This window comes from Xiphias gladius, chromosome 7, assembly GCF_016859285.1.
Source record: "Xiphias gladius isolate SHS-SW01 ecotype Sanya breed wild chromosome 7, ASM1685928v1, whole genome shotgun sequence".
In the NCBI taxonomy this organism is placed as follows: domain Eukaryota; kingdom Metazoa; phylum Chordata; class Actinopteri; order Istiophoriformes; family Xiphiidae; genus Xiphias; species Xiphias gladius.
The window spans coordinates 21,267,875-21,292,152 of record NC_053406.1 but is presented as its reverse complement, the minus strand read 5'-3'; the positions used below and the strand labels follow the sequence as shown (position 1 = coordinate 21,292,152).

Below are 24,278 nucleotides of genomic sequence, written 5' to 3'. Positions count from 1 at the left end.
GGCAATGGGAGAGAAATTAACTCATCAAGGAAAAGGGGTAGATGGAAAGATGGATGGCTGCATGAATAATCAAGTGAAAAAAAAAATGGTAGGGTTATGTAGAAAATAATTTAGTATGGTATTATAAGGTGAGAAGGTTGTGTATGAATGTACGATTGAGCAATGGCACCCATAGAAATGAACCTCCTACTCTTGACCTGTTCTTTACTGGTGTGGGAAAACAAACACTCATCCAAATGAGAAGAGCCATGCAGTGTGTGGACATCTTGTCCTGCAAATTGTTTGTGTTTGTGGTAGCAGCAGCTGCCTGCTGTTTTACTCTGCTTTAAGTAATTTAAGGTAAGCTAGCCTGATGGAAAGAGGAATGCATTTTGTCAAAATCAAGGTAAATTACTCGACCAAAGAAGAAACCACTGGATTAGGACAGGTGAATAGTTTTAGATAATGATGGAGAATAAAGCAGAAAAGGGGAAAAGAGAAAAAAGGTGTAATAATGGTAGGGAAACATCGTATGTCTTCCCTGTCCAGCATCCATCCAGGATGCCTTTCTCCTTTCCCCTTGAGTACACTATGCCTGGCCTTGCCCCTGCTAATTGATAGCCTATACGTTAATTTAAGTCAGACATGAGTGGCTGCTATTAATGAAGGTGGAATTCACTGGCCTGACAGTGAAGTGAGGGTTCACGCGAGAGTGATCTACAGCCTGAGGCACAGTCTAGAGGCAAATGCTGGAGTGGTGTAGAGTAGAGCAGCCATCACATTTCAAGAAGGCATTCACTGTGAACTCAGAATGAAACCATTTTCACAGTAAAATTACCTCTATAAATTGGTCTAGGACCCATTTTCAGTGTGTAGACTAAAAATGCGAACAGAGTTTTTCTCTTCAATTGTTTGGACAAAACTCTTGAGGATAATGATGAAGTAAGCAAGAGGGCTCACTCTACAATAGCAAAGGAAAGATTGGGTCTGTTTGTGCTTAATCTCCTCAGATCGATGGATGCGTCCACACTAGCAGCCCATTTGCATTTAGCCCCCATAATTGCTGGCATTAATAGCACAAAGTATTGTCAGCCATGAAGTGATTATGGTAATCAGCAGATGATTTCGAAAAGGCAATTTTAAACTTTTTTTTTCTCAAATGAGTTGATCAGCTCCAATTATCTGAGTACTCTAGAGTGACCGTTAATTATCTGTGTTAATGACAGGTTTTTAGCTGGGAAGGAGTGTTTGCACTGTGATGTGACAAAGCAAATAGACGTGTTATTTTGTTTCAGCATGTTTGTCAATAGCACAATGCTGAAGGGTCATGTTGATGTAAACCACGCAATAATTACCTGGTGAGATCGGACTTCTGTAGAGAATGCTAAGTGCTAGTTGTCACTGTCGCACTGTGAGGTCAGGGGTCCCTTTCCTCAGAAGAGTGCTCACATGTCACCTTTCTGCTATTTAAACAGAGGCGTTTGCCCCATCTGGTCTTACCTCCCTCCTTCTTTCCGCCCTACCATTTCTCCGCCTCTCCCCTGCTGCCCTCATATTTAATTCAGTAGCAGTCCAGGGAGCAGGAGCACTGTGTGTGGGTGACTTCTCAAAGGCTAGACTGGAGCAGCGACTGACCATTTTGGCCCCTTTCTTAATAGTAGCAATAATAGCAATGGATCTCCCAATGACTAAACCATCTTGGCTCATTAATGTAAGACACATCTTAGAAGTAGTAAAGATTTTAAGCTGTTTTTTTTTTCTTTTTTAGTGAATCCAGTCAATGGGCTGTGCTGCAGAGGTCCATGCTGAAGTGGATGCAGAGAAAGCAGTCATGCATGAGTGGAGCTCCTAGCTCTTCATTTAAAGACCTCTTTTGGAGGATGCTTTGTTTTGGCTTGTCATGCTTCCCCCACATTCGGACATGTTGTATGAAACTGCCTCTATCCCTGCTATCATGAATTCAGTTATTCAGTTATTCATGGCTTGAGGCCGAATAATGAAAGATGGTGGAAAAAACACTTCACTCTGTTTCCCCCTCTGCCTCTTGCTCTGCCTCTTGACTGGATTGCTACTTAGTTCTTGACTCCTATTGAGCAGGGGCATCAGCATCAGTGAAGTCAATAATATTGGAAGAAAAGTCATTAAAATTACATTTAATATTCAATAATGCAAATGCAGATTGAAAATGATTGGCTAATCTCTACTAATCAAATTGTCTAAGTCAGTGTCACACGGTCTTACAATAGACACATACAGCACATACAGGGCAAACTTTCTCTGAATACAGAATCCTATATGTTCTTACACTATCAAGCCATACAGTATGTTTAGTGAGAGCCTCAGCATCTTGACAGTGATCTATGCCATCAAAGAGCCCAGATTGATGCGGCACATGAATGCAAAAGTAGCTCTTTTGACAGCTGCTGTGGAGCAGAGGCTTGCACACCACGGCGGCTGCGATTGCAACCTTTCTGTTCTGCTCTTTTATGTGGCTGTGGGAGATGGCGGTGTTTGAAGACAAAGATAAAGCTGGTGTTGTGACGCTGTCAGCCACTGCTTCATTCTTCAGCTATAGTCATTTGAAGGCAAGAAAAATCCAGCTCTGAGACGTGTTGAGCAGAGATGAGGAAACAGCCATAATTTTGGTTTAAATACATGTGATACAGACAGAGGTGATTTTCTTACATCACCTGAAATCTCACTGCATGATGTAAATTGAAAGTTACACACATACAACATGTGGTTCTTCTTGTGTAGTGTGCTGTCGATTATTAGGGAAGGCTTTGCGTCTGTTTTTATGCATGGCGTTGTGAATAAGCCTTTGCCAAAACATTCACACAGTGATTTTACTCTTGTTGATCTTGATTAAGTCTCCTAGGGAGAACACATTAATGCAGAATACCTGATCGCAGTAATTTATCCTCCCATACTCTGTAATTCTCCACATGTACCTGCTTGGCTGTGTGTGTCCAGCAGGGGGCTGACCACCTGACAGGCAAAACACCATCTCGTGGAAGCTGTTATCTGTTTGTGTAGCTCTAACTGAGAGAACTGATAAAACCACACAGACTAATTGGGTTTTACAGAAACCACAGTTTCACAGTGGTCCTTCATTACCCAGGGGACAGCGTGTCTGGTTGTTTCTGTGTTCAGACATACGGGGGGTTTACAGGATCGGTGTGTGTGCGAGTTAGTGTTTATATGTGTGTGCCTGTATCATAGATATGTGTGTCAACCACCCCCACTGATCTGAGAGTGCAGTGCCTGTGTGCAATCAGGGATTCCAGCAGAGGGACGAAACAGCACCAAGTGGTGTCTGCAGCCACACTAAATGTCCACCCCGACTACAGAAGTCCCTCCTAATGGCTCCCCAATGTCTTGCTTTCTGGGATTAGACATGACGATTTCAAATGTCATTGTATCACAGTGACCTTTCAAGGACCTTGAATTAATCAAAGAAAAAAAATGTGCCTTCTATCTTGAAAGGCAAAAATAGTCACCTTTGATCCAAGCATTTGCTCGAAGCATTTTCAGAATTAAACAGATTTAAGGACGATTCACAGTCTACATTTAGTTTAAAAGGTCTATGTGTTGGGTTTGTGGATTTTGTTATTAAACCTACCCTACCCTATTTAGGAGTAGTAGTCATAGTCTCTCTTTCAAATATTATATATCGTATTTTAGGATGAGCAAAATAAGATATATATTATATATAATTTTTTTTTTGTCGGCTAGATTGTGCAAAAACTACTGAATTGATTTGTACAAACTTGGTGGAGGGATGGAGCATGGGCCACTGACTAAAAGACACCCCAGTTTATCCTTGCAATCAATTCTTAGTTAATTAATTTTATGTGTACACACTGAACACTGTCCCTATTTTCATTATAGTAAGTACCAAATGACTTGTTGGGAATTATTAGGAATTAGGACATGCTTCTTAATTCTTAAAAAAGTATGGACCTGTAATATGAAGCTTTACCAATATTACCTCGATTATAGATTTTCAATGACTACTTCATGTCTAAAATTTAGACATCAAGAAGTAAAATTTAAATCCCAATCATGGTGGAGTAATACAGCCTTATTATCAGCAAGTGTCCCTTAATGTCCTTAATGTCCTCTGTGGTTGAAACACACTAGAGAGTAATACTTGATTTTATCTCCTCACTCTTACTAGACGCATGCACAGAGCTTCAGTATCAAACACTCATAAACATCATCGACAGCAGACATGTGGCCGACCACAGCCACATTCACTCCACCCCCTTCCCGCCTTCTATCTTTAGCAGTTCTGGCTCAGTAGTTCGAGCTCATTGAATTATTAGCTAATTGCCAGGTGAAATCATTATTGATTGTGTGTTGCACAGCCGCTATTGGTAATAGTAGTATATAGCTGGTTGCAAACTGGATTTTCCTACTGGGTGATGTGAAAGCTGGGGACTGTGAAGATAAAAGACACTGTGAGGGTGGAAGTGGAAATGCTTTCCCGTGCAGAGACACACACATACAGCTTACACACAAACATGCATACAGTTTCTTTTTGGTGTTGTGGATTTGCTGCAGAGTCTGTGCCCCGGAGAGCTGCGGGATCACTGTGCTGTGCTGCTGTTGAGCCACTGTCTTGTCCTTGCTATGTAGGTCATCAGTGCCCTCCAACGATATCTTATCCCATCTGCAGTGCAGTCAATACTGTTGACAGAACTCCAAATAGCTTCGGATTAGAAGTTGCCTCATTAACTTTGTTCCTTTGCCTAAATGATTAACCTCACATCTCCAGCCTACAGAGATGTATTGGACAAGTTTGTAGTACCAACACAGTATCAAACAGTACTTTTTAATCTGCCTTTTTGATATAGTGCCTGAGAAAATTTAAAGGGGCTGGGATAAACCAAGAGGAAAGAAATGGAGAGGTTTGAAAAAAAAAGGGAGGGCTGCAGGACAAAACAGGAATGGTTTAGACACAGCGCTCTGCACTGATCCTGAGCATGGCAGCCAGTGGTGTGTTTCAGATTGTTTGCCATTTGCATGATAATATGAGCATGGATTGACTCACTCACAGACACACACACACACACACACAGACACACACACACACACCAGGTTATTACATACAGATTGACGGTTCCAGCAGGCCAGATTACCTGAGTGAGTATTCTGGGTTTTACTCCATGCCCTGAAATGAATGAAATTCCCCCCCATTAGCACGCAGGTTACATAAGCCTGGTGTACAGGTATATCCAGCTGCACTGAAGCAGTAAGATGATTACAGATGGAACTAACACAATTACTCCTCTGTAATGCAATTAACACGAATTGGATTGTGAAATAAGCAACTGGACTGTCATGCGGATTCTTTCAAGATGCAGAGCTCTTACACAGAATGACGCCAGAGAAGCTGTAGCTTCAATAAATCATTTAAATGCTCTGCTAAGCTAGTTAATGTCAAAGCATCTCCGCACCAAGTCTTTTGCATCACGTCTAAATAGACAAACAAACGAACTGAAAGTGAATCAACTATACAGTAAATCTTCTGTATGTGCATTACAGAATTGTTGACTTGAAGGCCTTTTTTAAATCTGAGGAAAGTAATGGACTGCGTATGAGTGTAACTGCTATTTAAGTATAGAGTAATTAGTTTGTTATTAATGCTGTTGGTGCATTTTTCTGCCGTGTGCAGGGCGACTGCTTTCCATATAAACTGACAGACTCTGCAGCACATACACTTGAAGTTGTAATTTGTATGTGTATGAGTGTATGGTACTTACGTGAGCCTAATTTAGCAGTGACTTGCTGAGCAGGCAGCACCATTGCAACAATTTATTCCAAGTATTTAGATAGTATGTGCAGCATTCAATCGCGCTTCAACAGTCGCACATAAAGTACAAAACACATCTCCAGGATGAAATTAGTGCTGCTTGTACAGAGGGGAATTTTCAGAAGCGCATTCTGACTAAATGGTGGAATGCTTCTTCCTAATCAGTCATAAACGGCTCACATATATACACCCTGGGACATGGAGATGGAGAAAAAAAAAATCCCTATCCTTGGGTGAGGCTGTTGTAAAGGTCATCTCCGCATCCAGTTTAATTTTTGCTCTTCCTCAAGAGTTAAGATCTATAAAGTGATCAATAAATCTCTTTCAATGTCTCCGCATCTAGGCTGCATGTGATTTAACACCTTACTTATCTGTTGCTTTCTTTCTGTTTGCCACACTGACAGGCTGCTCACAAATCTAACTGTAAAACCCACTGCCCGACCCACCCACATAGAAAATGGCCAGACCTTTACATTTGATGGATATCAAAACTGGTTCAAAGTCCTTTTATAGGGTTCTGATCCAGAGCCACTGGATGATTCTGGTATGGAAAATGTGTCACCTGTGATCTACAGTGGGGAATAAAGTGTCCTTAGGTGTGGGATTCTTCCTTTCAGGCAGTATTGATTGAAGGCATTATGATCTGAGGAGGCCATTAGGAGGATTGAGGAGGGGGGAATAGGCAAGGAAGGGCTGTGATGAACACCTCTCTAATCATTATGCCACGTACAACTCTGCCTACAGCATCAGCTTCACATGCAGACACACAGACACACACACACACAGGCAGCCGGACAGTAAAGTAGGATTAGTTTAGAATTTACAGAAGCAGTGTGTGGGATTGCTCTGCTCTTTCGTTTGTTTAGATTCATGTTTGTGCCCATTTGCTGCCGCCATGTTGTGGGGCTGGCTCTGCATCTGCACCAGTACACACATGACTGCACACCACTGATGGGTGGGGCTCTGTCACAATGAGCACAAGGAGACAAAGTAATGGCACACATACGAATACACATGAACACACTGAATTTTTTTGATGTCTCCCAGTATCTTTTTGGTCCAGGCATGTAGATTGGTGTCTAGGGAGGTTAGCTGAATACAGTAAACTGGGCTATCTACAGCTGTTGTGGACATTTCCTTTCCTCCTCCTGCTTATCCTGCAGAACGGTGTGGAGCACACTTGCACTTGGGGCTCATCAGACCAAGCTAGATAAAAGCTGCTCAACTCAAGCCGAGAGCTTAATTAAAGCGGGGCTGCCATCGCAGAGTGACACCTAATGCCCCTAATGGCTTTCTGCCGGACATTATTGCCAATACAACTATAGACCAAAACAATAAAATAGACACAGAAGGAGCTGCAACAAATAGGCCGGCGTAAAGAAAAAGAGGGGGAAGCTATCAAAGATTATATGAAGATTCACGCAGCGGACTGTACAACTAGGCTGCATGGGTTTCATTTTCACCAGAGATGCCCTAAAGTGTGACACACCGGATAAACGTCTCAGCTTCTGTGTGTATGTTCACTTATGTGTGTGTTTGTGCAGTCTCTGAGAGAATCCAGCGCTGTTCTGTCAGCCTGGACACAGTTCAGCAGCATCCAGGGGATTATCCTTCCCTTTGGAAGGTCACTACCTCAATGTCATTAGGCCAGAACCCATACAAATATACTGACGATATACACACTCACGTACAAACACACACACACACGTACAAACAGCATTTCAGATCCTATCCTAATGGCTTCTAACATTGTTCCCATTTTTGATGGAGTTTTCGATTTTCCTCTGGTTCGAGACTATGTCACAGCTGGACTTGTGACATCTGTTACGTTTGAACAGCTACGTGAGAAAAAACTATGGGGGTTATACATATTCACTGTAATGCTGCAGGTGAGAGAAAGAGATAGTGAGGATTAAAATTAATGAGATATTAAGACACTGAGGTGTCCTAAGAGGAGAATAAGATGGCAGAGTGATATTTTGTTCTGTGTGTGTAGTAAATGAAGTCTTTACTCATGAGGAAAAAGTTCAGTGAGTATGTCATAAATTTAACCTGTGGGTTCTCCCAGACATAATAAATATGAGGCTGTGGGCTGCATTAGAGTCCAGTTCTTTGACAACTCATGACCACAAAGTCAGAGTATAAGAGAGCCATGTTTATAACGTGTTACAAAGTACTGATTCAAAGTGACCTGTCTCTGCCTGATTCTCCCCAGACATTTGAAGCCAAGAGACGACAAGAGTTAAATTTACATCCTGGGCAAAAAGGAAAATACAGCCTTTTTTTTTTTTTACAGAATTTTATTCTTGATAAGAATCAATACATCCAGTCATAGCAAGACGTAGAGAGAGCTGTTTTTCCAAAAATTCCAAAATACAGCACATGACTCAGCTCTCAACATACCTACTCAGCAATTCTATGGAATAGCACTATTGCACTCGTAATCATAAAACCTCCAGCATCTTCTATACAACATGATCTATCATGTTCACATAGGACTGATGCAATAGGAGGCTCATCTCTCAGAGAGAAGACATTAACAGGAGACATTTGCCTGAGTGCACTATCTCTACTTCTCTACTTCCTCTCACTTTACTTCCTCTACCCTCTTCCTTTACCTGATGCGTGAAGCAGACCCACCTGCTCTATCATGATGCCATGATGCCTCACTACCTCTGTCTGTGCTGTCTCTGTGCTGGAATTGGCAGGGAATCAATCCCGCTCTCATCTACAATGCCCCCGCCCCACCACCTCCACATCCTTCATCCCCTCACTCCCTCCCACCTCTTCTTCTCCCTCCTTAACGTCTTACTCCCCCTTCCAGCTGTAAAGTGTCCATTCTGCACTGAGCGCAAGCATCAGCACAACATCATGCCTTATCTGAGCAGCCACAAAGACCCATGGGCACAATGTTCGTCAGTATCAGCCAGCTCCATTTTCGGCGCGCTGTATGCATCTGCCAAACCCCCCAACACATTCATGACCATAAACAAGACAACAGAATGAAAGCTGGAGTGTCCACCAGAATCATTTTGGGGCAAAATTCATCTTTAATTTTAGCGCCTGTTAATTACTGCTCCTATGAGAAAGGGAAAGGATAGAAAGAGGATATAGCACATCGTTATTTATTATGCAAATGTAGTCCAGTTTAGAAACAATTAATTGATTAGAAAGCTGTCGCTCTCTGCTGTCTTTCTTCTCCTTGTCCTTACTTGTCTTTTTCTTTGCTTTTCAGCATATTACTGTAATGAAGCCATTACTTCTTCAAGTGAATTTTAATGAGTTTTTAACTAACATTTTAATGAGCTATACATTACCATAAAGCATGGATTAGGCTAAATTGAATTGTGTGTGTGTGTGTGTGTGTGTGTGTGTGTGTGTGTGTGTGTGTGTGTGTGTGTGTGTGTGTGTGTGTGTGTGTGTGTGTGAATGTATGTGTGTCTCTTGGTATTGTTAAAGGGTGTAAAGGAAAGAGGTTCATTAAGAGTTAATTATATTGTTTCTCAGGAGCAGTGCCACACATTTTTCCTGGATCGGCCAGCAGAATCACCTACTGTGGTCTTACTGTCATTAGTGTGTTGCCCAGGGGCTTGTTAGGCCAAATTAGGGGTGCTGTTTGAAAAATTAGCTTTGAATGGGGCTGCTGTTTAAATAAGGATGTTTGTTTAGGCTTTTGTACTGAATCGGAGGTAGAAGCACAGTATGTGGCATGAGTTTGAAGGAATGCACTCCAATCATTTACAGTCAGCCCCATCTATTCAACACCTTTGTTCTCCTCAACACCTCTTCAGTTTGACCTTGATCAGGCATCCTCTCGTCATCCCCTGTTGTGTTGAGTCTTGCCTCTTTTCTCTCAGCATTCTCACAAGAGCATACATGCTCTATCTCTTTTATTCCCTCCAAGGCTCTATTTAAGACGCACATTTCATATGATATCACCACCTGTGATTTGTCCCCACTATGATATCAATGCCGGCCATATGATTCTCTTTACCTTCACTCTTTCCCATATTTCCTGCATCTTATCTGTGAATGTGACAATGTAATTTACAATCCCTTAGCTCAGGATTTGCAGATAGGGAGAATGGTGGTGGAGATCATATCAGGCTTGGCCATGGTCTACGGAGAATGATCGGGTGTGCATGTATATGGCTTCATCTGCAGAACCTCATCTGCAGTCAGTGCAGACAGAGCACTGAAAAGCCAGTGAAAGAAAGTGGAGGGCGGAAGATGCAATGCATCGGACAACGCCATAGGATTGGGAAAAAAAAGGATGAACTAAGAAGATGGAAGAGAAAGAAAGACAGAGAATGACCCCTGATGGTGGTGGGAGAGAATAAGACAGACAGAGAGATGGTGATAGAGTTGTGCTAATGATGAGAGTCTCTACTCAGTTCTCAGAGGAGGTGCAGCCTTAGGCACTGCCAGACAGCCATATTTTTGCAGCTGTTTCTCTGGTCTGACCTGCAACCCCTCAGTGGACGAATATAGGGGATATGCGTGAACCTGCTGCTTGCCTGCCTGCTGAGGGGGTAATTTCTGCATCTGGTTTGGGGGCAGAGGTTGGCTCTGGCCAGTGGGAGGGCAAATGAGCGAGTCAGAGCTGGAGAAAAAGCTTGCATCCAGACAAATGGAGCACATCTCCTCTCACAGTTTAGTATTATATAGTGTGACATTATCCTTGTCCTGCCCTCAGCGTCAACAGTAATACAAAACACCAATGACAGCATATAGACTAGGTTTGGTATGTTTTGTCAAGTGAGAAATATATTGTCTCTCTTCTCTGAGGGTGGAATTGAAAATGGCAGTATTGTAATAGCACTCTGCCGGATGAAGCACAAAAAGCACTCGAATGAAATGATATTATAGCTTGGAGCTACCTCTCTACAGCTCTCCCTGTTTATGTGTGTGTGTGTGTGTGTGTGTGTGTGTGTGTGAATGGTTTTATTTTCTAATCAGAGTGTGGGTAGAAGGTGGTGGGTCTGGGTGCTGGGATATGGCCCGGGGCTTCTAGCTGTTGTAATCTCTCTGTGTTTCTTAGCCTCTGACCCAGGAGAATATCCATGAAAGCACAGAGGTTCTTTTTCTGTAGTAAATAGGGAGAGAAAAATAATAACAACCACAAACATATACAAACATCCACAATTGCAGTATTACAATAAAGATACCAAGCCCTGCAGCAGCTTTTAAGAATGCCTCACCGTTTGTCGGGTTTGTGTGTAGGTTTTTGTGTGTGTGTTGTATTTCTATCAAAGTGATGTGAATGTCAAAACTGAGGGGGAAAACATTTTTTAGATTTTAGTCATCACTCTGTGGTGTTATGGCAGCGAGTGCAACCTTTGCGAACCAATGCTAGGTACACTCCTGTAGGTGAGTGTGTCCATCAGCACTTATCTCAGTATGCTGGCTGGAAGCTTCAGTCAAGGTTCCCCACTAATCTTACAGACAAGCAGTGTCACCCTCCAGTTAGTAATATGTTGGGTGGGAGAAGAGGGCGCGCTGTACAAAATATCTCCTCTCGTCATGTCCTTGCCCTGGCCACCTCTGTGCTATGATGCCAGGTGTTTGTGCTGTCGTCTAACTGCACCCGGCTGATTTTTTTGTCTGCTGAGTCTGTCTTAGGTTAGAACACTCACACACACGTAAACACCCCCACCTCCCAGCCCCCCCGCCAATCTGGTATATAAAGTAACTGTGTTGGTGTCTCCGTTGTGTTTTTATTTTGGCAAAGACTCACACTCTCACCCCTTGGCTGTTTCACAGTACACGTTGCAACTTGAATCCCTCCCCTTTAAGTTCAAGGTGTTGAAACAGTGCCAGCTGAAGGAGTTGCAAATTTGCCATGCTTTGCCCCCCGCCTGTGCTCCTTCATTCAAATTAGCTCACTCCTCTGATATTTGGGGAAATAAATAAATAAATAAATAAAATATGAGAGGCAAAGGCAGATTAATCTTTTTCAGATATGGGTTCTTTTTAGCCGGCGGTCGGATTGACAGATGTAGCACTTGCCAACAGAGAGGTGTAAAATGTAAAAAATATATAAATATTAATGAGCAAGTAAGCAAGATGGCAGAGTTTGGGGCCTGCTGGAACTCCATGGGAGGTGAGATGTTTTCGGTGGAAGAAAACTTGAATGTTTCAGGGGGATAGAAAGGCAATTACCTCACGTCTGTCGGCTGATTCGGGCCTGAATGCCTACAGGGCCTCAGAGTTGGAGCATTCGGTTTCTCAGAGCGAATGCACAGATCCACTTAATGATACAGTCATATCAAATGCACCTCACATAGATTAACAGAGAAAAAACAGTCATGTTATGATTCTAATATAAAAAGCAATCACTTGCCTTATGATCCCTGACATAGTGTAGTTTAGCTCTTGGAGGTGCCTGCAGGCAACCATGGAAGAGAGACATGCTCACACTGTAATGGAACAAGGCAAACCTTACACTGAGAGGATGGATATTTGAGTTGAGTGTGTGCTTTAACCGTAGGAGGTTGACCTTGATGCCTGCGGCCTTGTAGTTAGGATTAGATAGTGTCCTAAAGTGTATTTGGATTTCCCCCTCTCCTCATTTACTTAGTAAATGTATCTGTTCAGAGTCTTGGTATTAGCAAGCCCTGAACCAACACACAGGGCATAATCCTTTGACCAGTGTTGTACCATCTGTTTGTTTGCTTATAGTTGTTAGTAACCCAGTGTTTATCCTGTCCTCAACAAGTGTGTGTATGTTGTATTTTATTTGCTGCAGTGTGTCGCTACTCTGTTTTTTTTGGGGTTTTTTTGTTTGTTTCTGCTTTCTGTCTATTTATTTAGATTGCAGAGAAGGGATGCATTACTGTGAAGAACTGTGTAGTTTTAGATTAGATTAGACCGCATGGCACAAGCACCCTAATGATGCACCTAACCTGCATTTCTTTTGTCACTGTTCTGTTTCAAAGGAAATTGATTCTGACAAAATCCCATGGGTGCTATCAGCAATGAATGGAAAGGAGCAATTAAATCCAATGTGATCTTGAAAACAACAGGCAGTGTATGGTCCGGACCAGGCTATGATTTTAAACAGCAGGACTGCTGTTTGTAATGCAAATACAGAGAGCCCAGTAGTGGTGGCTGTTATGCCCACCCTGGCCAGGGGGTCTTCCACTCTGGAGCTGGCTAATTACCTTAGTTCTTTAGATTAGAGGGCAGCCCTGCATGAGAGGGAGAAAAACCTCTACCTCTACCTCTTCTATATTATCTCCTGTCATCCCTGTGTAAAGGTTTCATTTGAATTCATGTCACACAAAAGTCCCACTCTGTACCCCTGTGCATCCCCAGGATAATTGGGTTGAATGCTTCCTCTATTCCTCTGCCCTGCCTCCCCTTGGTCTAAATAAATAAATAAGAAGACAATGGCTGCTTAGCTGTCTGTAGAAAGGGTAAGAAGAGTGAATGAAGAGATGAGAGAAGCCTGGAGTGCAGAGATCAGTTATCCCCTCTTATAATCCCAGCCCTCCCTGCCATTGTCCCCTGTGCCATGTGGAATTTACAAAAGGACCTGTGGTACTGACCTTAATTTAGCCCTCCCAAAGCATCTTCAAACATCCTCCAACAAGCTGAGTCCTTTTATCCATCAGAGGAATCATGTGTCCCTGGCTGCTGCATAGATGGACGCATTGCTGAGGCTGATATTCCTAAAGTGCTACTCCATGGATTAGATCTATTGTAGATCAAACGGAGAAAGATTTGTCTGAGTATGCACAGCAGGAGAGCCAGAGTGACCCCCAGTTTATGCCTTCAACTTAAAAAAAAAACCAAATGCTTTAGATATTATGTATGTTCTCTCATTGGTATGGAAGTTGTATCCTGCTCTGATTACACCATTAACTAATTAATTAATTTTTACAGTTAGTTTAGTATTTTTGTGTATGTTTGTGCTTTTACATTTACATTTCATTGTTCGTGCATGGGTTTGTGTGTGACATCAGCCTATTTATTTGTTAATGAGCTGGTTTTGTGTGTTTCACTGAGCACTATGCAGGTCGAGAGGCTATCTCTGTGACGAGAGGCCTACCAGAGGGTGATTAGACACAGTTCTTCATCAGACCACCCACTGTTTTTTTGTGTGTTTTCACATATCTGGTTGTGTGTAATTGTGAGTATGTGTACATGCCAGCAAAGCGAAGCAGCGTTTCACCCCTGTGAGCTCTCACGTGTGAATGACACCAGCTTCAGGGCGTTCTGTATCTGTTTGTTCTGTTACCTCCACTGGGACCTCCATTAGCTCCAATTAGCTTTCACTTGTGCTTGCCTTGTTAGATGAAGCTGCACATCCCATTTAAATAGCCACAATGAATGCTGCATACATTCACACTATGTTGTAAACACAGCTTAATACACAGAAGTAATTTGAAAAATAGTGAACGTAAACATTTAGGCATTTACATTATTAAAAAAAAAAAAAAAGAAGTTTACTACACAACTGTACTCTTCCTGAACCGTTCCTTCCTTTTTTTTCTGTCAGTGTTGCGAGACGACTTCAGACAAAACCCTACAGATGTGGTGGTGGCAGCAGGAGAGCCAGCAATCCTTGAGTGTGTTCCTCCCAGAGGCCATCCTGAACCCACCATCTACTGGAAGAAGGACAAAGTGCGAATTGATGACAAGGATGACAGGATCACTGTGAGTATCAATAGCATCTGTTTTAATAACTGGACTGAATAGGAAATAATAGGCATGTAGGAAAAAAAAGCCTCTGCCTCTTGAGTGGTCTCCCATTGAACACATTTGACAGTGTTTTCAGTGTTGGAAGCCAGGGAGGGATCCTTCCTTTCTTCCTGCACTTTTGACTACCAATGGTTTGACAAGGAAGGTGTTCAGTACATGGAAGAGGAAAAAACAAGAAAATTGGTGGACAAAGGGGAAAAAAATCAAAATGTGTTATCTGTGTATTTAAGGGATTTTTTTTTCTTTAGATTCGAGGAGGGAAACTTATGATCTCTAACACAAGAAAGAGCGACGCTGGCATGTACATCTGTGTGGGCACCAACATGGTTGGAGAAAGGGACAGCGAGACAGCACAAGTCACAGTGTTTGGTAAGCTTTATTTCTCCATTTCTCCTGAAACTTTTGTTTCTCTCCAGTGATGTAACAGAGTGACCTTCATACATGTTACTGCATATTGTCAGTTATTGTGTAATTCTCAACCAGGAATATGTCCCTATTGTACGTAATGTTCAAAAGTCGAAATACTTTCAGGGGGAATGTTTTCACAGTTGAATTTTAATCCTTGATGATCATGCTTTTTGCAACACTCTGCCCACTGGGTTACATACAATCAGGAGCACATGTACTGTACATCATATTTGATATTTAGCCATTAAGCTGTCAAGAGGTTATGCAGTGTGAGAATAAAATACAATAAATAAGTTAGCTGAAAAAAACCTCAGTTTCTATATTATAAGGAGCCGGTTATGAGTTCAGTCAGTACCTCAGTGCCATATTACTATGGAACTAACTGCTATACTGTGTTTTTTTGACCCTGTAATGATCATATGAGAACAAAAATCACAAGTGATCACAGAATGCTGATGAACAGAATACGGGTTATTAGATATTATTATTAGAGAGTTTATAGGAAGAGGCCACTGTATGGAATAATACACATACTGTATAGCCACAAAATGACATAACGTACTATCTATTTCTATTCTCTGTGCCCTTCCTGCAGAGCGACCAACCTTCCTCCGGAGGCCTATCAACCAGGTGGTCCTGGAAGAAGAGACTGTGGAGTTTCGCTGCCAGGTACAAGGAGACCCACAACCCAATGTACGCTGGAGGAAAGATGATGCTGACGTTCCTCGTGGGAGGTAAGCACCTTTATAAGAATATTTTCAAAAAAGGCTCTATTTCAGGGCAGGTTTCTTAAGACGTTGAGAAGATTATTTCCCCTCTTTCCGCTATGTTTTCAGTACATGAGCACCCAGTTTCGAGTGTGTGTTTCTCTGTGCATGTGTGTGTGTGTGTGTGTGTGTGTGTGTGTGTGTGTGTGTGTGTGTGTGTGTGTGTGTGTGTGTGTATATGCATGTGTGTTTGCGTGTGTGTGTGTGTGTGTGTGTGTGTGTGCATGTGTGTTTGTGTTTGTGTGTGTGTGTGTGTGTGTGTGTGTGTGTGTGTGTGTGTGTGTAATCCTATAATCCTGATGTGACAGGCTGCGGTTGGAGGCAGTGATGTCAATCTGTGTGACTGTTTCAAACTAATGACAACTCAGACTGCCATCTCTCACCTGGTTTGGCTGCCAGGGGGCAATAAATAGGCCTGTTAGGCTGTACACAGCGCACATTACACAAACCCCTGGGTGCCCCAGAACACAGCTCCCACAGCCATAACAGGGGTAGACAGTGTCTCATATCAAGGAAGGGGTCTGCATAAGGACAAACAGATATTGAGCTAGACAATTAAAACTGAGTGACAGGTAAGTGGGCAGGGAGGCTGAAAGGTAGACATTAAGACAAGCAGAAAAAAGAGACAGAGACAGGTAGAATGACAGGTGATACGAAGAGGTAGGGTATAGCAGCTAAAGGTGAACCTCATGTGTCTGTGTACAGGTGCAACTGTTCAGGTGAAATCTTGGCACAGGCACCTCAGAAACCTGGAAGATAATCAGTTACTCCCTTACACATTTAACCCCATTCAGGCCGTGTACCCTCACTGACATGACACATGCATTCATTCGTACTTGCAAAGAAAGAGACTGATGTAAAAAAAACAAAAAACTGCCAGACTTCCTATAAAAAGCCACTGATGACATGGTGATACTGTTCTTGTTGGGTCCTGCTTGTCAGCCTGTTGCTTCACCATGAGTCACTGGACTCACAGTCAACAGCAATGTCATTGTCAGGAGTGGACTTCAAAGAGACCGGCGTTCTGTCCCCAGCCAGCGGGCCAGTCACACACTGCTTGGATCACCTCATAAAGCATACACTCAGTGGACCTGATATCTCTCAAGCCTAGCTACAGAGCTAAGCGTGGGCGGGTTGTTTGTGTCTGATAAGGATTTGGTTCACTGGGCAGTGGGACATGAGTACTGTGCCAAAGCAAACACATAAAAGTATTTCACTCATGCCTTTGATAGGGAGTTGGCTCTGGAAATGAGTTCATTTTGTACACTAATTAACTGATTTATAATGGAGTAGGATGAGTGTCATGTGCCTGTGTCCTTGCTAACTGTATCATCTCTTTGAAGTTCGGCCTTATTTGGATATGGAAAAAGAACCAAACACATGAAAAAGATACTGCCAAAATTAATAAACGATAAATATCGCAGTGTTTCTAATTACATTGGGAGAACTTTTGTTTTCCTCGCTATATTTAATTTTCCAGTTTTGCTTTGAAGCAGATAGCAAGCAGGAAGACTGCAATAGTCTAATTCTGACATTTTCTGCTGCCATTGTTGCATGCCAAAAAGAAGAGTCCTCATATTGTTAAGAGACAATCTGTTCCTGCTTTCTCTACTTCTTATCCTCGCGTAATAAACATCCAACATGGCTTCTCTCTGACTGACAGAGGAATTGTTTAAAATAGTATAATCAAAAGTAGTTTCCAGTTTGATTCCTGCCAAGTGCTCCGAAGCGAAATAAAAACAGCTACTATAGCACAGCCATTGTGTCATTGAACCGTGGACCTCCGTAGCTGTATCAGTAGTGGTCTTCTCCATAGGAATAAAAGACAACTAAAGATCAAGCACTTCTATATGCGCGGGGGGGGGGCTTTATTTGCTCTTTATCCAAAAAGGTTACAGTGTCCTTATTATTATGATAAGCTGTAGAAAGAGAGATACTTAGTGAGTCCACTCCTTCTTTACCATCAAATTGTCTCAGCTTTTCTTTGCTGATCCCTTTACATCCACTGTGCATGCCTGTGTCTTTCCATGGCTGTTTGTGTGTGTGCAGTCTTTATACTAGGAAGAAGGGAAATGGAGCCTCAGCTGAGTAAACAGGTCTTTAATATGCTCAGTGACTCCAGCAGCCTCCCAGGCAAACACACACACACACACACACACACACACACACACACTGGCACATAGACATAAAGCATGCCAGGATGGCACTGGCTTCAGTCTCTGTGGGATAGAACAGGAGATAGCAACAGCGCAAGAATGGTTTCAATTAGAGGACAAAGACAACGATGCTGCTCTTTTACCTCACTGTGGGTATTTTACTGTGTTTGTAAAAATCTAATCACCAAACAAGCTTATCTACTCTAGGACACTTGTGAACAGGCTTTGGTACTGCAGTGTAATAAAGTAGGTCAATTCCATATTTTTCAGTATACATTTTGATGAGAATCTCTAGAGATATCCATGTGAAACCATTAAAATTACAGTCTGGCACATGTCAAGGTATCTACCTAGAAACTTTAAATTAAAATGTCAAGGAACAACAGATGCATCATTACTACAGGTGGATTAATTATGATTTGGAATTTAGATATTTCTCCATGTGTTAAGGAAACACTGACATTTACTCTTGACCTTATTCTAAATTAGAGAAAAATTAGGGCAAGTTATTTACATGAGTTATTTAAAGCACTGTCATTCATATTTTCTGTTTGCACGCTATAGAGCACAGCACTTAACCTTAAATATTATTTGTAGGACACAATTTGGACAAAAATTACAGAAAATTCACATAAGCCCCGTCCTGACAGGATTAATATGCGAGTGCGAGGGGACAGTAGTAAAACTCATCTTTTTGGACTGTATTTCATCCAAATGCCAAATTACAGGGCCTGTTTTTTTAAGTGACAAAGATCTTAAATTCAAATGATTATTTGTTTAATTTAATTTAATTTTTTAATTTTTTTAATTAATATAAGCGTTCTAATTATCAGATGGTTCTTTTGGAATTCCTATTATACTTTCAAATTAAGGAGACGATGAAGTCTGTGAGGTGATAGTGTTAAATACATGTAGTCCACTACAGGTGAAATTAGTTATGGGAAGGCAGACAAGCCGAGACAGAATAATTACCTGTAGCTGAAATTAGATCAGCCCATTCTGTGAGCTTATGGGTTCTTGCTCTCGTAAATGCTGTTCTTTTTTCTTTATCACATGGTCTTCCAAATAGGACTGCATGTTGCCATCAGGTCACAAAAACCTTTTCAACTTTTTCCATTGTCACACAGAAATTTACACTGTGTGCTGAGCTAGTGAAATAACATGCAAGGTCTCTCATGGGAGGTGACCTAAATTATGAGAGGACCAATAAATGTGTTGAAAAACAGGGCAGGAGGAGAAGGATCACATATATGCTCTCCGGGTGGGATTAACATCACTGACCACTACATTTAATATTAAAATCACCCAACCACCCCTAGAGAAATAAATCCAGCATGAAAGGGGTTCACTCTTTTTACCAATATACTGTACATACGATTAGATTCAGATGGTGGCATAGTGTATCTTCTCTGGGGAAAATCTTTAGCATGTGTTTCCAAGCAGCTACATAGCAGCATGTATCTCAAAATACTGTGAAGACTTTGATATACTTACAGTACATACTGTATCTAGAGTGCCCTTCCATAATGTGGCTAAAATTGATATCCTCCATATTTGGTTGTGCTTTCTCAGTTCTTACCAAATTTCTTATTTGTAAAAGTGTCGTAATTTGGATTAATATCTGTATCAGATTAATATCCGTTTGTCAAGCATCTCTGCAGAATCTTGGGGAAAGCACACAAGAGCTACTCCCACGCCAGAGAGCCAGGAGAGGAGTGCTAGAGAGCTTTGTCTCCAAAATGGAAGCGATTCTGCCATAGAAAGGACTGTAGGCAGTGTGTGTTATATCGCACTGCCTACCAGCTCAGTGTGTGGCCTGAGTCTTTCCCTCCTTTGGTTTTCCACTCCCTCCTCATTTGCTCTGGACCCTTGTGCCCTCTCCTGTGCCTTATCAGAGCACCTTTGGTCTTGCAGTCCATCTATATTCTACCCCCCTGTCTCTGTTGACCTCCATAGCACAGCCCCTGCAACATTCAGCAGAAAAGCTTCTCTTTCCTGACTCAATCCCTTCGTGCACACGCGTCTGTGTGTGTGTGTGTGTGTGTGTGTGTGTGTGTGTGTGTGTGTGTGTGTGTGTGTGTGTGTGTGTGTGTGTGTGTGTGTGTGTGTGTGACTGAGTGAGAGATAGAGGTGTGCAGGTCATTCTATTTGAGAGAGCTGTTAAAGTTAGTGTGACAGGAGCGCCTTTGTTATGCTGACCATCCAGTTTCAATGATTTCTCACCTCCGCAACTCAGCAGAATGAAAGGACGGGAAACTATGGTTCCTGTCGCCATTACTTCTCTTGATATATAAACGTATACATCTTGTATTTATGAGAGCGCATGTGTAAGGGGGTTGGTGAGATGATTGGGAGTATGTTTTATCTTCAAGGTTTATTAACAGTGTTTGTGTCAATACCAATATGATACTATATTATACATAATATGGAATGTACTAAATAGAATTTAGCATTAATTAAGAAGTATGCTTCCAGGAGTCTTTCAGTTAGCTGTACTTTGCTGTTTCTTTTTTCCCCACTATATCTGCAGTATTTTCCAGCGCAACCATTCCATCTGCTCCAAACCACTTTGACTAAGTAAAGACTGCACTGCTGCCACTGTTGCTGTGGTGATGACTAGAAATAACTCTTTTAAAGACAAATTTAGGATAAATCTGCTCTCCACAACCCCCTAGGCCTAACCACAGGGTTGTAATCTAGCCAAACTGATCTTTGATTAATGTAGGATAAGGTGATGAATGTCATTCAGACTGTTGGAAAGGCCCTGACCCTTCTAAACCAGGAGAGGTGAAAAGAGGGAGTGGATCTCTTGCTAAGGGCCTTACAGAAGGAAGAAGAGAGGCAATAGCAGTTAATTGATTCCCTCTCATGGGTGACAAGGCCTGGACAGGTAGACTCCAACTCCTTTGATCAGGGTGAGGTACCGTAGCAGTCAGATGTTGTAAAACTGGATCAGACTGTCAGAAATAAATGGAGCAGAGAGGCAACTCTGTGTCAGAGCAGTCGGGCCAGAGACCAGGCTGGAATTAGTCCCTTACTGTATCTTGGGTCTGACTCATGTGCTCAGAGTTAGCACACAACCCTTCTCCCTACTGCTGGCCCCATTCACATGTACAGAGAGGAGAAGCAGATAAGATCCTCTCAGGTTTAGTCATTTTTGGGATAAGCGTAGACACACACAACCAAGATCTAAGATTCTCTTAATGTGAGTGAATTGGCAGAAGTCTGAGGGTGGAACACGGGTGACTGTGTTCCTGACAGACAGTTTAAAGGTAAATCCTTTAAGATGATCTGGAGTACTTTTGACGTGTAATGCTTTTAAAGTGTGTCCAATAAAGTTTTCATCTCAGTTACAGCCTTCTACGTGCAGCAAACACATCAAGTTGACAACCCAGAAAAAAGCTGTTTTGTCTTGGCATTTGCTTACATTCCCATCACTCCTCATCTCCCTGCTCGAGTGAATGACTCTGCACATGTGTTGATATGTGTTGGATGATGGTATACTTTGTTCTTTGTGTGAGTGTGTGTGTGTGTGTTTTTGTGTACAGTGTGCCTTTTTTGTTTGAAAAGGAGGGAGAGTCCAGCATGGTGAACTTGGCTCTTCTATCCTTTACACAGACCTTCTACATGTGCAATTACATTCCTCCTCTAATCGAGAACAGAGCTCTACCCCAATCCAGTGGTAATAAAGAGCTACTGTTCCTTTGCTGTGTATACTTGCATGTGTGTGTGTGGCCACAACCACCTTCCTATTTCCACTCATCTTGTCATCTAGGCTGATTCCATATAGGAAGTTGATTACAGATTGATTGGGCTCATTTTTCCTTCTAATAAGTCATGGACCAGCCTGAGGTTCTGTTTTGAGGGATTGATGGAGACAGGACCAAGAACAATAGGCATGCTGTTCAGTATGTGCAGAAGTGGGTTCTCCACACTAAAAGAGTTCGTACATGCAGTTGTCAGGCTGTGGGAACCCGTATGAGCAGTTGAACTGTTCAGGTTTCAATAAGTGATGACAATATCTGTAGGTCTCATGTGGGTTCTTAACAAGTTAAAGAGCAAAATCAAGGTGTGAGCATATACTGTATTGTCCTAATATAAGATGTTTGGAAATAGAAGAAGCTCAAAACCTCCCCTGTGAGTTTTAATGTTTCTTGATAATTCAATCAGCTACTGACTTTTATGTAAGTTTGCCGCTAGCTAGCATTGGCACCTAGCTTGCTATCAACATCTTCCTTTTTCTTCTTAGGTGGAGGAAAATTGAACCCAATAGCCCTGTAATCTCACACGCCAGGAACCTTTTTAGCTATGCTGTGCATGGCTCTTTGCATGTAAGTGTCTGTCATTTGGTGGGGCAGTCCGCCACTTTGGTCAAGACTTAAATATCTCAACAAATACTGGATGGATTGCCATGATTTTTTGAAAAATATGTTCATGGTCCCCAGAGGATGAATTCTGTTGACTTTGTGATCCTCTGACTTTTCCTTTGGTGCCACTGTGAGGTTGGTTTTGAGTGAAATGTCTTAACAGGTATTGGATGGATCATCATGAAACTTTAAACATTCATTGTGCTGAGAGGATGAATCCGAATTACCTCGGTGAACCCTGGACTTTTCATCTGCAACATCAGGCCCAAAATTTTGCTTTATAGTTATTAGTTTTCAGTACATCCAGTACTTTGCTTTATGACTAAATACTGTAGTAAATAATGACATTCTCATCAGCATTAGCTGTTTTTTGTTTTTAGTACTATATAGCAAATGTTAACATGCTAACACGCTAAACTAACATTGTTAACATTGCAAACCTTATACCACCTGAACATCGGCATGTTAGCATTGACGTCGTGACTATGTTAGCAAGTAGTTCAGAGCATTGCTGTACATACTGTAAGTACAACCTCACAGATCCGCCAGCATGGCTGTAGACTTGTAGTCTTGCTTTTACTATATTTTAATGTAAAGGCTGCTGTAGATCATGTGTGTGCTGTTTCTGTATCTCATGAAAATGTAGCTCTTAATTCTTGAGACTGGAGTGAAAAACCTGGAAAACTACCCTAGATTGCAGTGGAGGGGAAATAAGTCAGCAGAATGTAGCAAAAATAGGGTTGTAATAACCAGTGCCTTAAGTAAAACATTGCCTTCCTTCTTTGTCGACACAGAGCTGGTTAGGGTAAGTTGGTTGAGAGCACTGAGAACAATTTACTTGTTCACTTGCTCTCATCATAGTTCGTTTGGGAGTCATGGTGTTTTCCCTAAGACCTAACTCCTTCCTGTCAGTCTTTTTCTCATTTTTCCCTCCCCTTGCAAGTCAGTTCATGTGGTGCTACCCATCCTAGCCAGAGGGCAGGGTATGTGAGGATGCTCTTTCTATTAGTGTGTTTGTTTTTCATCTGACAACTGGCTTGTTCAAAAAGGTGCTGTCTCATTCCTTTGGATGCCACTCACTCAGATTCAACAACAAATGCTTTATTCACTTCCCCTACCACTACGTGAACTGTACATCCCCTCTCTCTAGAACAAAGCATTCAGTCATGACTCAGTCAAATAATCATTATGGCTCCTTAAGTACCTGTGTGGAGAGGTGGAACTGGCAGTCAGAGTTGAGGAATGTGCTTCAATAAAGCTTCCTTTGAATGCTTGCTCAGGAAATGTCATAGCAGCAGATGAAAAAATAAGACATGGATAGACAGAACAGATTAATTTTGCAGCTGCTAGTGGCAAGCAGCCATCAATACACCTGATGGTCGAGCAGAGGGTTCTTTCCCTCTCTGAAGGAAATGGAGCATAGCATACTGTTACTCTAAAGTCACTCAAGAAAGTATTGCTGTAAACCATCGTTTATTGCCATATCTAACTGTCCAATGTCTTATCCAGAGTTAACAGTTTTATATTATATACAAACACCAAGTAAAATACATTTCTTTATCTTTTTAGTAATCCTTATCTTTTTATAAACATCTGTGTAGCCAAAGCCTAAAATAGCTTGTTCTCCTAGAGCTGTATTGTAGAAGAAGCTTTTAAAAGCAGATAAAAGTGTCATACTATTGCACTGGGCGGCATATTTGTTCATTACAATTAACATGGCCAGTGTAGTTGGTTCTGAAACCACTCTGTGACTCCGCATTCAAGTTCTGATGTGTTGGCACTGTGTTGGGCAGAGATCATTGTTCTTGGTTCTCTTATGTGTTTTTAATAGTTGTTGTACTACAAGTTTGGAGTTTTATGGCACAGAAGCATACAGTATAATAAAAAGATAATATAATGCCAGGCTTTTCCTTTAAAGCCCCTGTCTGAATTTTGAAAATTCTGACTTGAGGGATTCCAACTGGTAGTATCAAAAAAGACTGTGGCAGACTGCAGTGTATACATTGAATATACATTTTTTTCTACAAACTAATAATTTAAGATAGTTTACAATCATACAGAAATTTTACAGGGGGCT

At 41.8% G+C, this 24,278-nt stretch overlaps 1 protein-coding gene across 1 annotated transcript in view; it reads left to right on the top strand.

Moving 5' to 3' along the window:
* The window catches only part of robo2 (roundabout, axon guidance receptor, homolog 2 (Drosophila)), a 320,982-nt gene that overhangs the window by 244,224 nt on the left and 52,480 nt on the right, over positions 1-24,278 (top strand). The window contains exons 5-7 of the mRNA XM_040131075.1: positions 14,301-14,458; positions 14,752-14,872; positions 15,507-15,645. Coding sequence (XP_039987009.1) covers positions 14,301-14,458; positions 14,752-14,872; positions 15,507-15,645 — 418 coding nt within the window. The remainder of the gene's footprint in view (positions 1-14,300; positions 14,459-14,751; positions 14,873-15,506; positions 15,646-24,278) is intronic.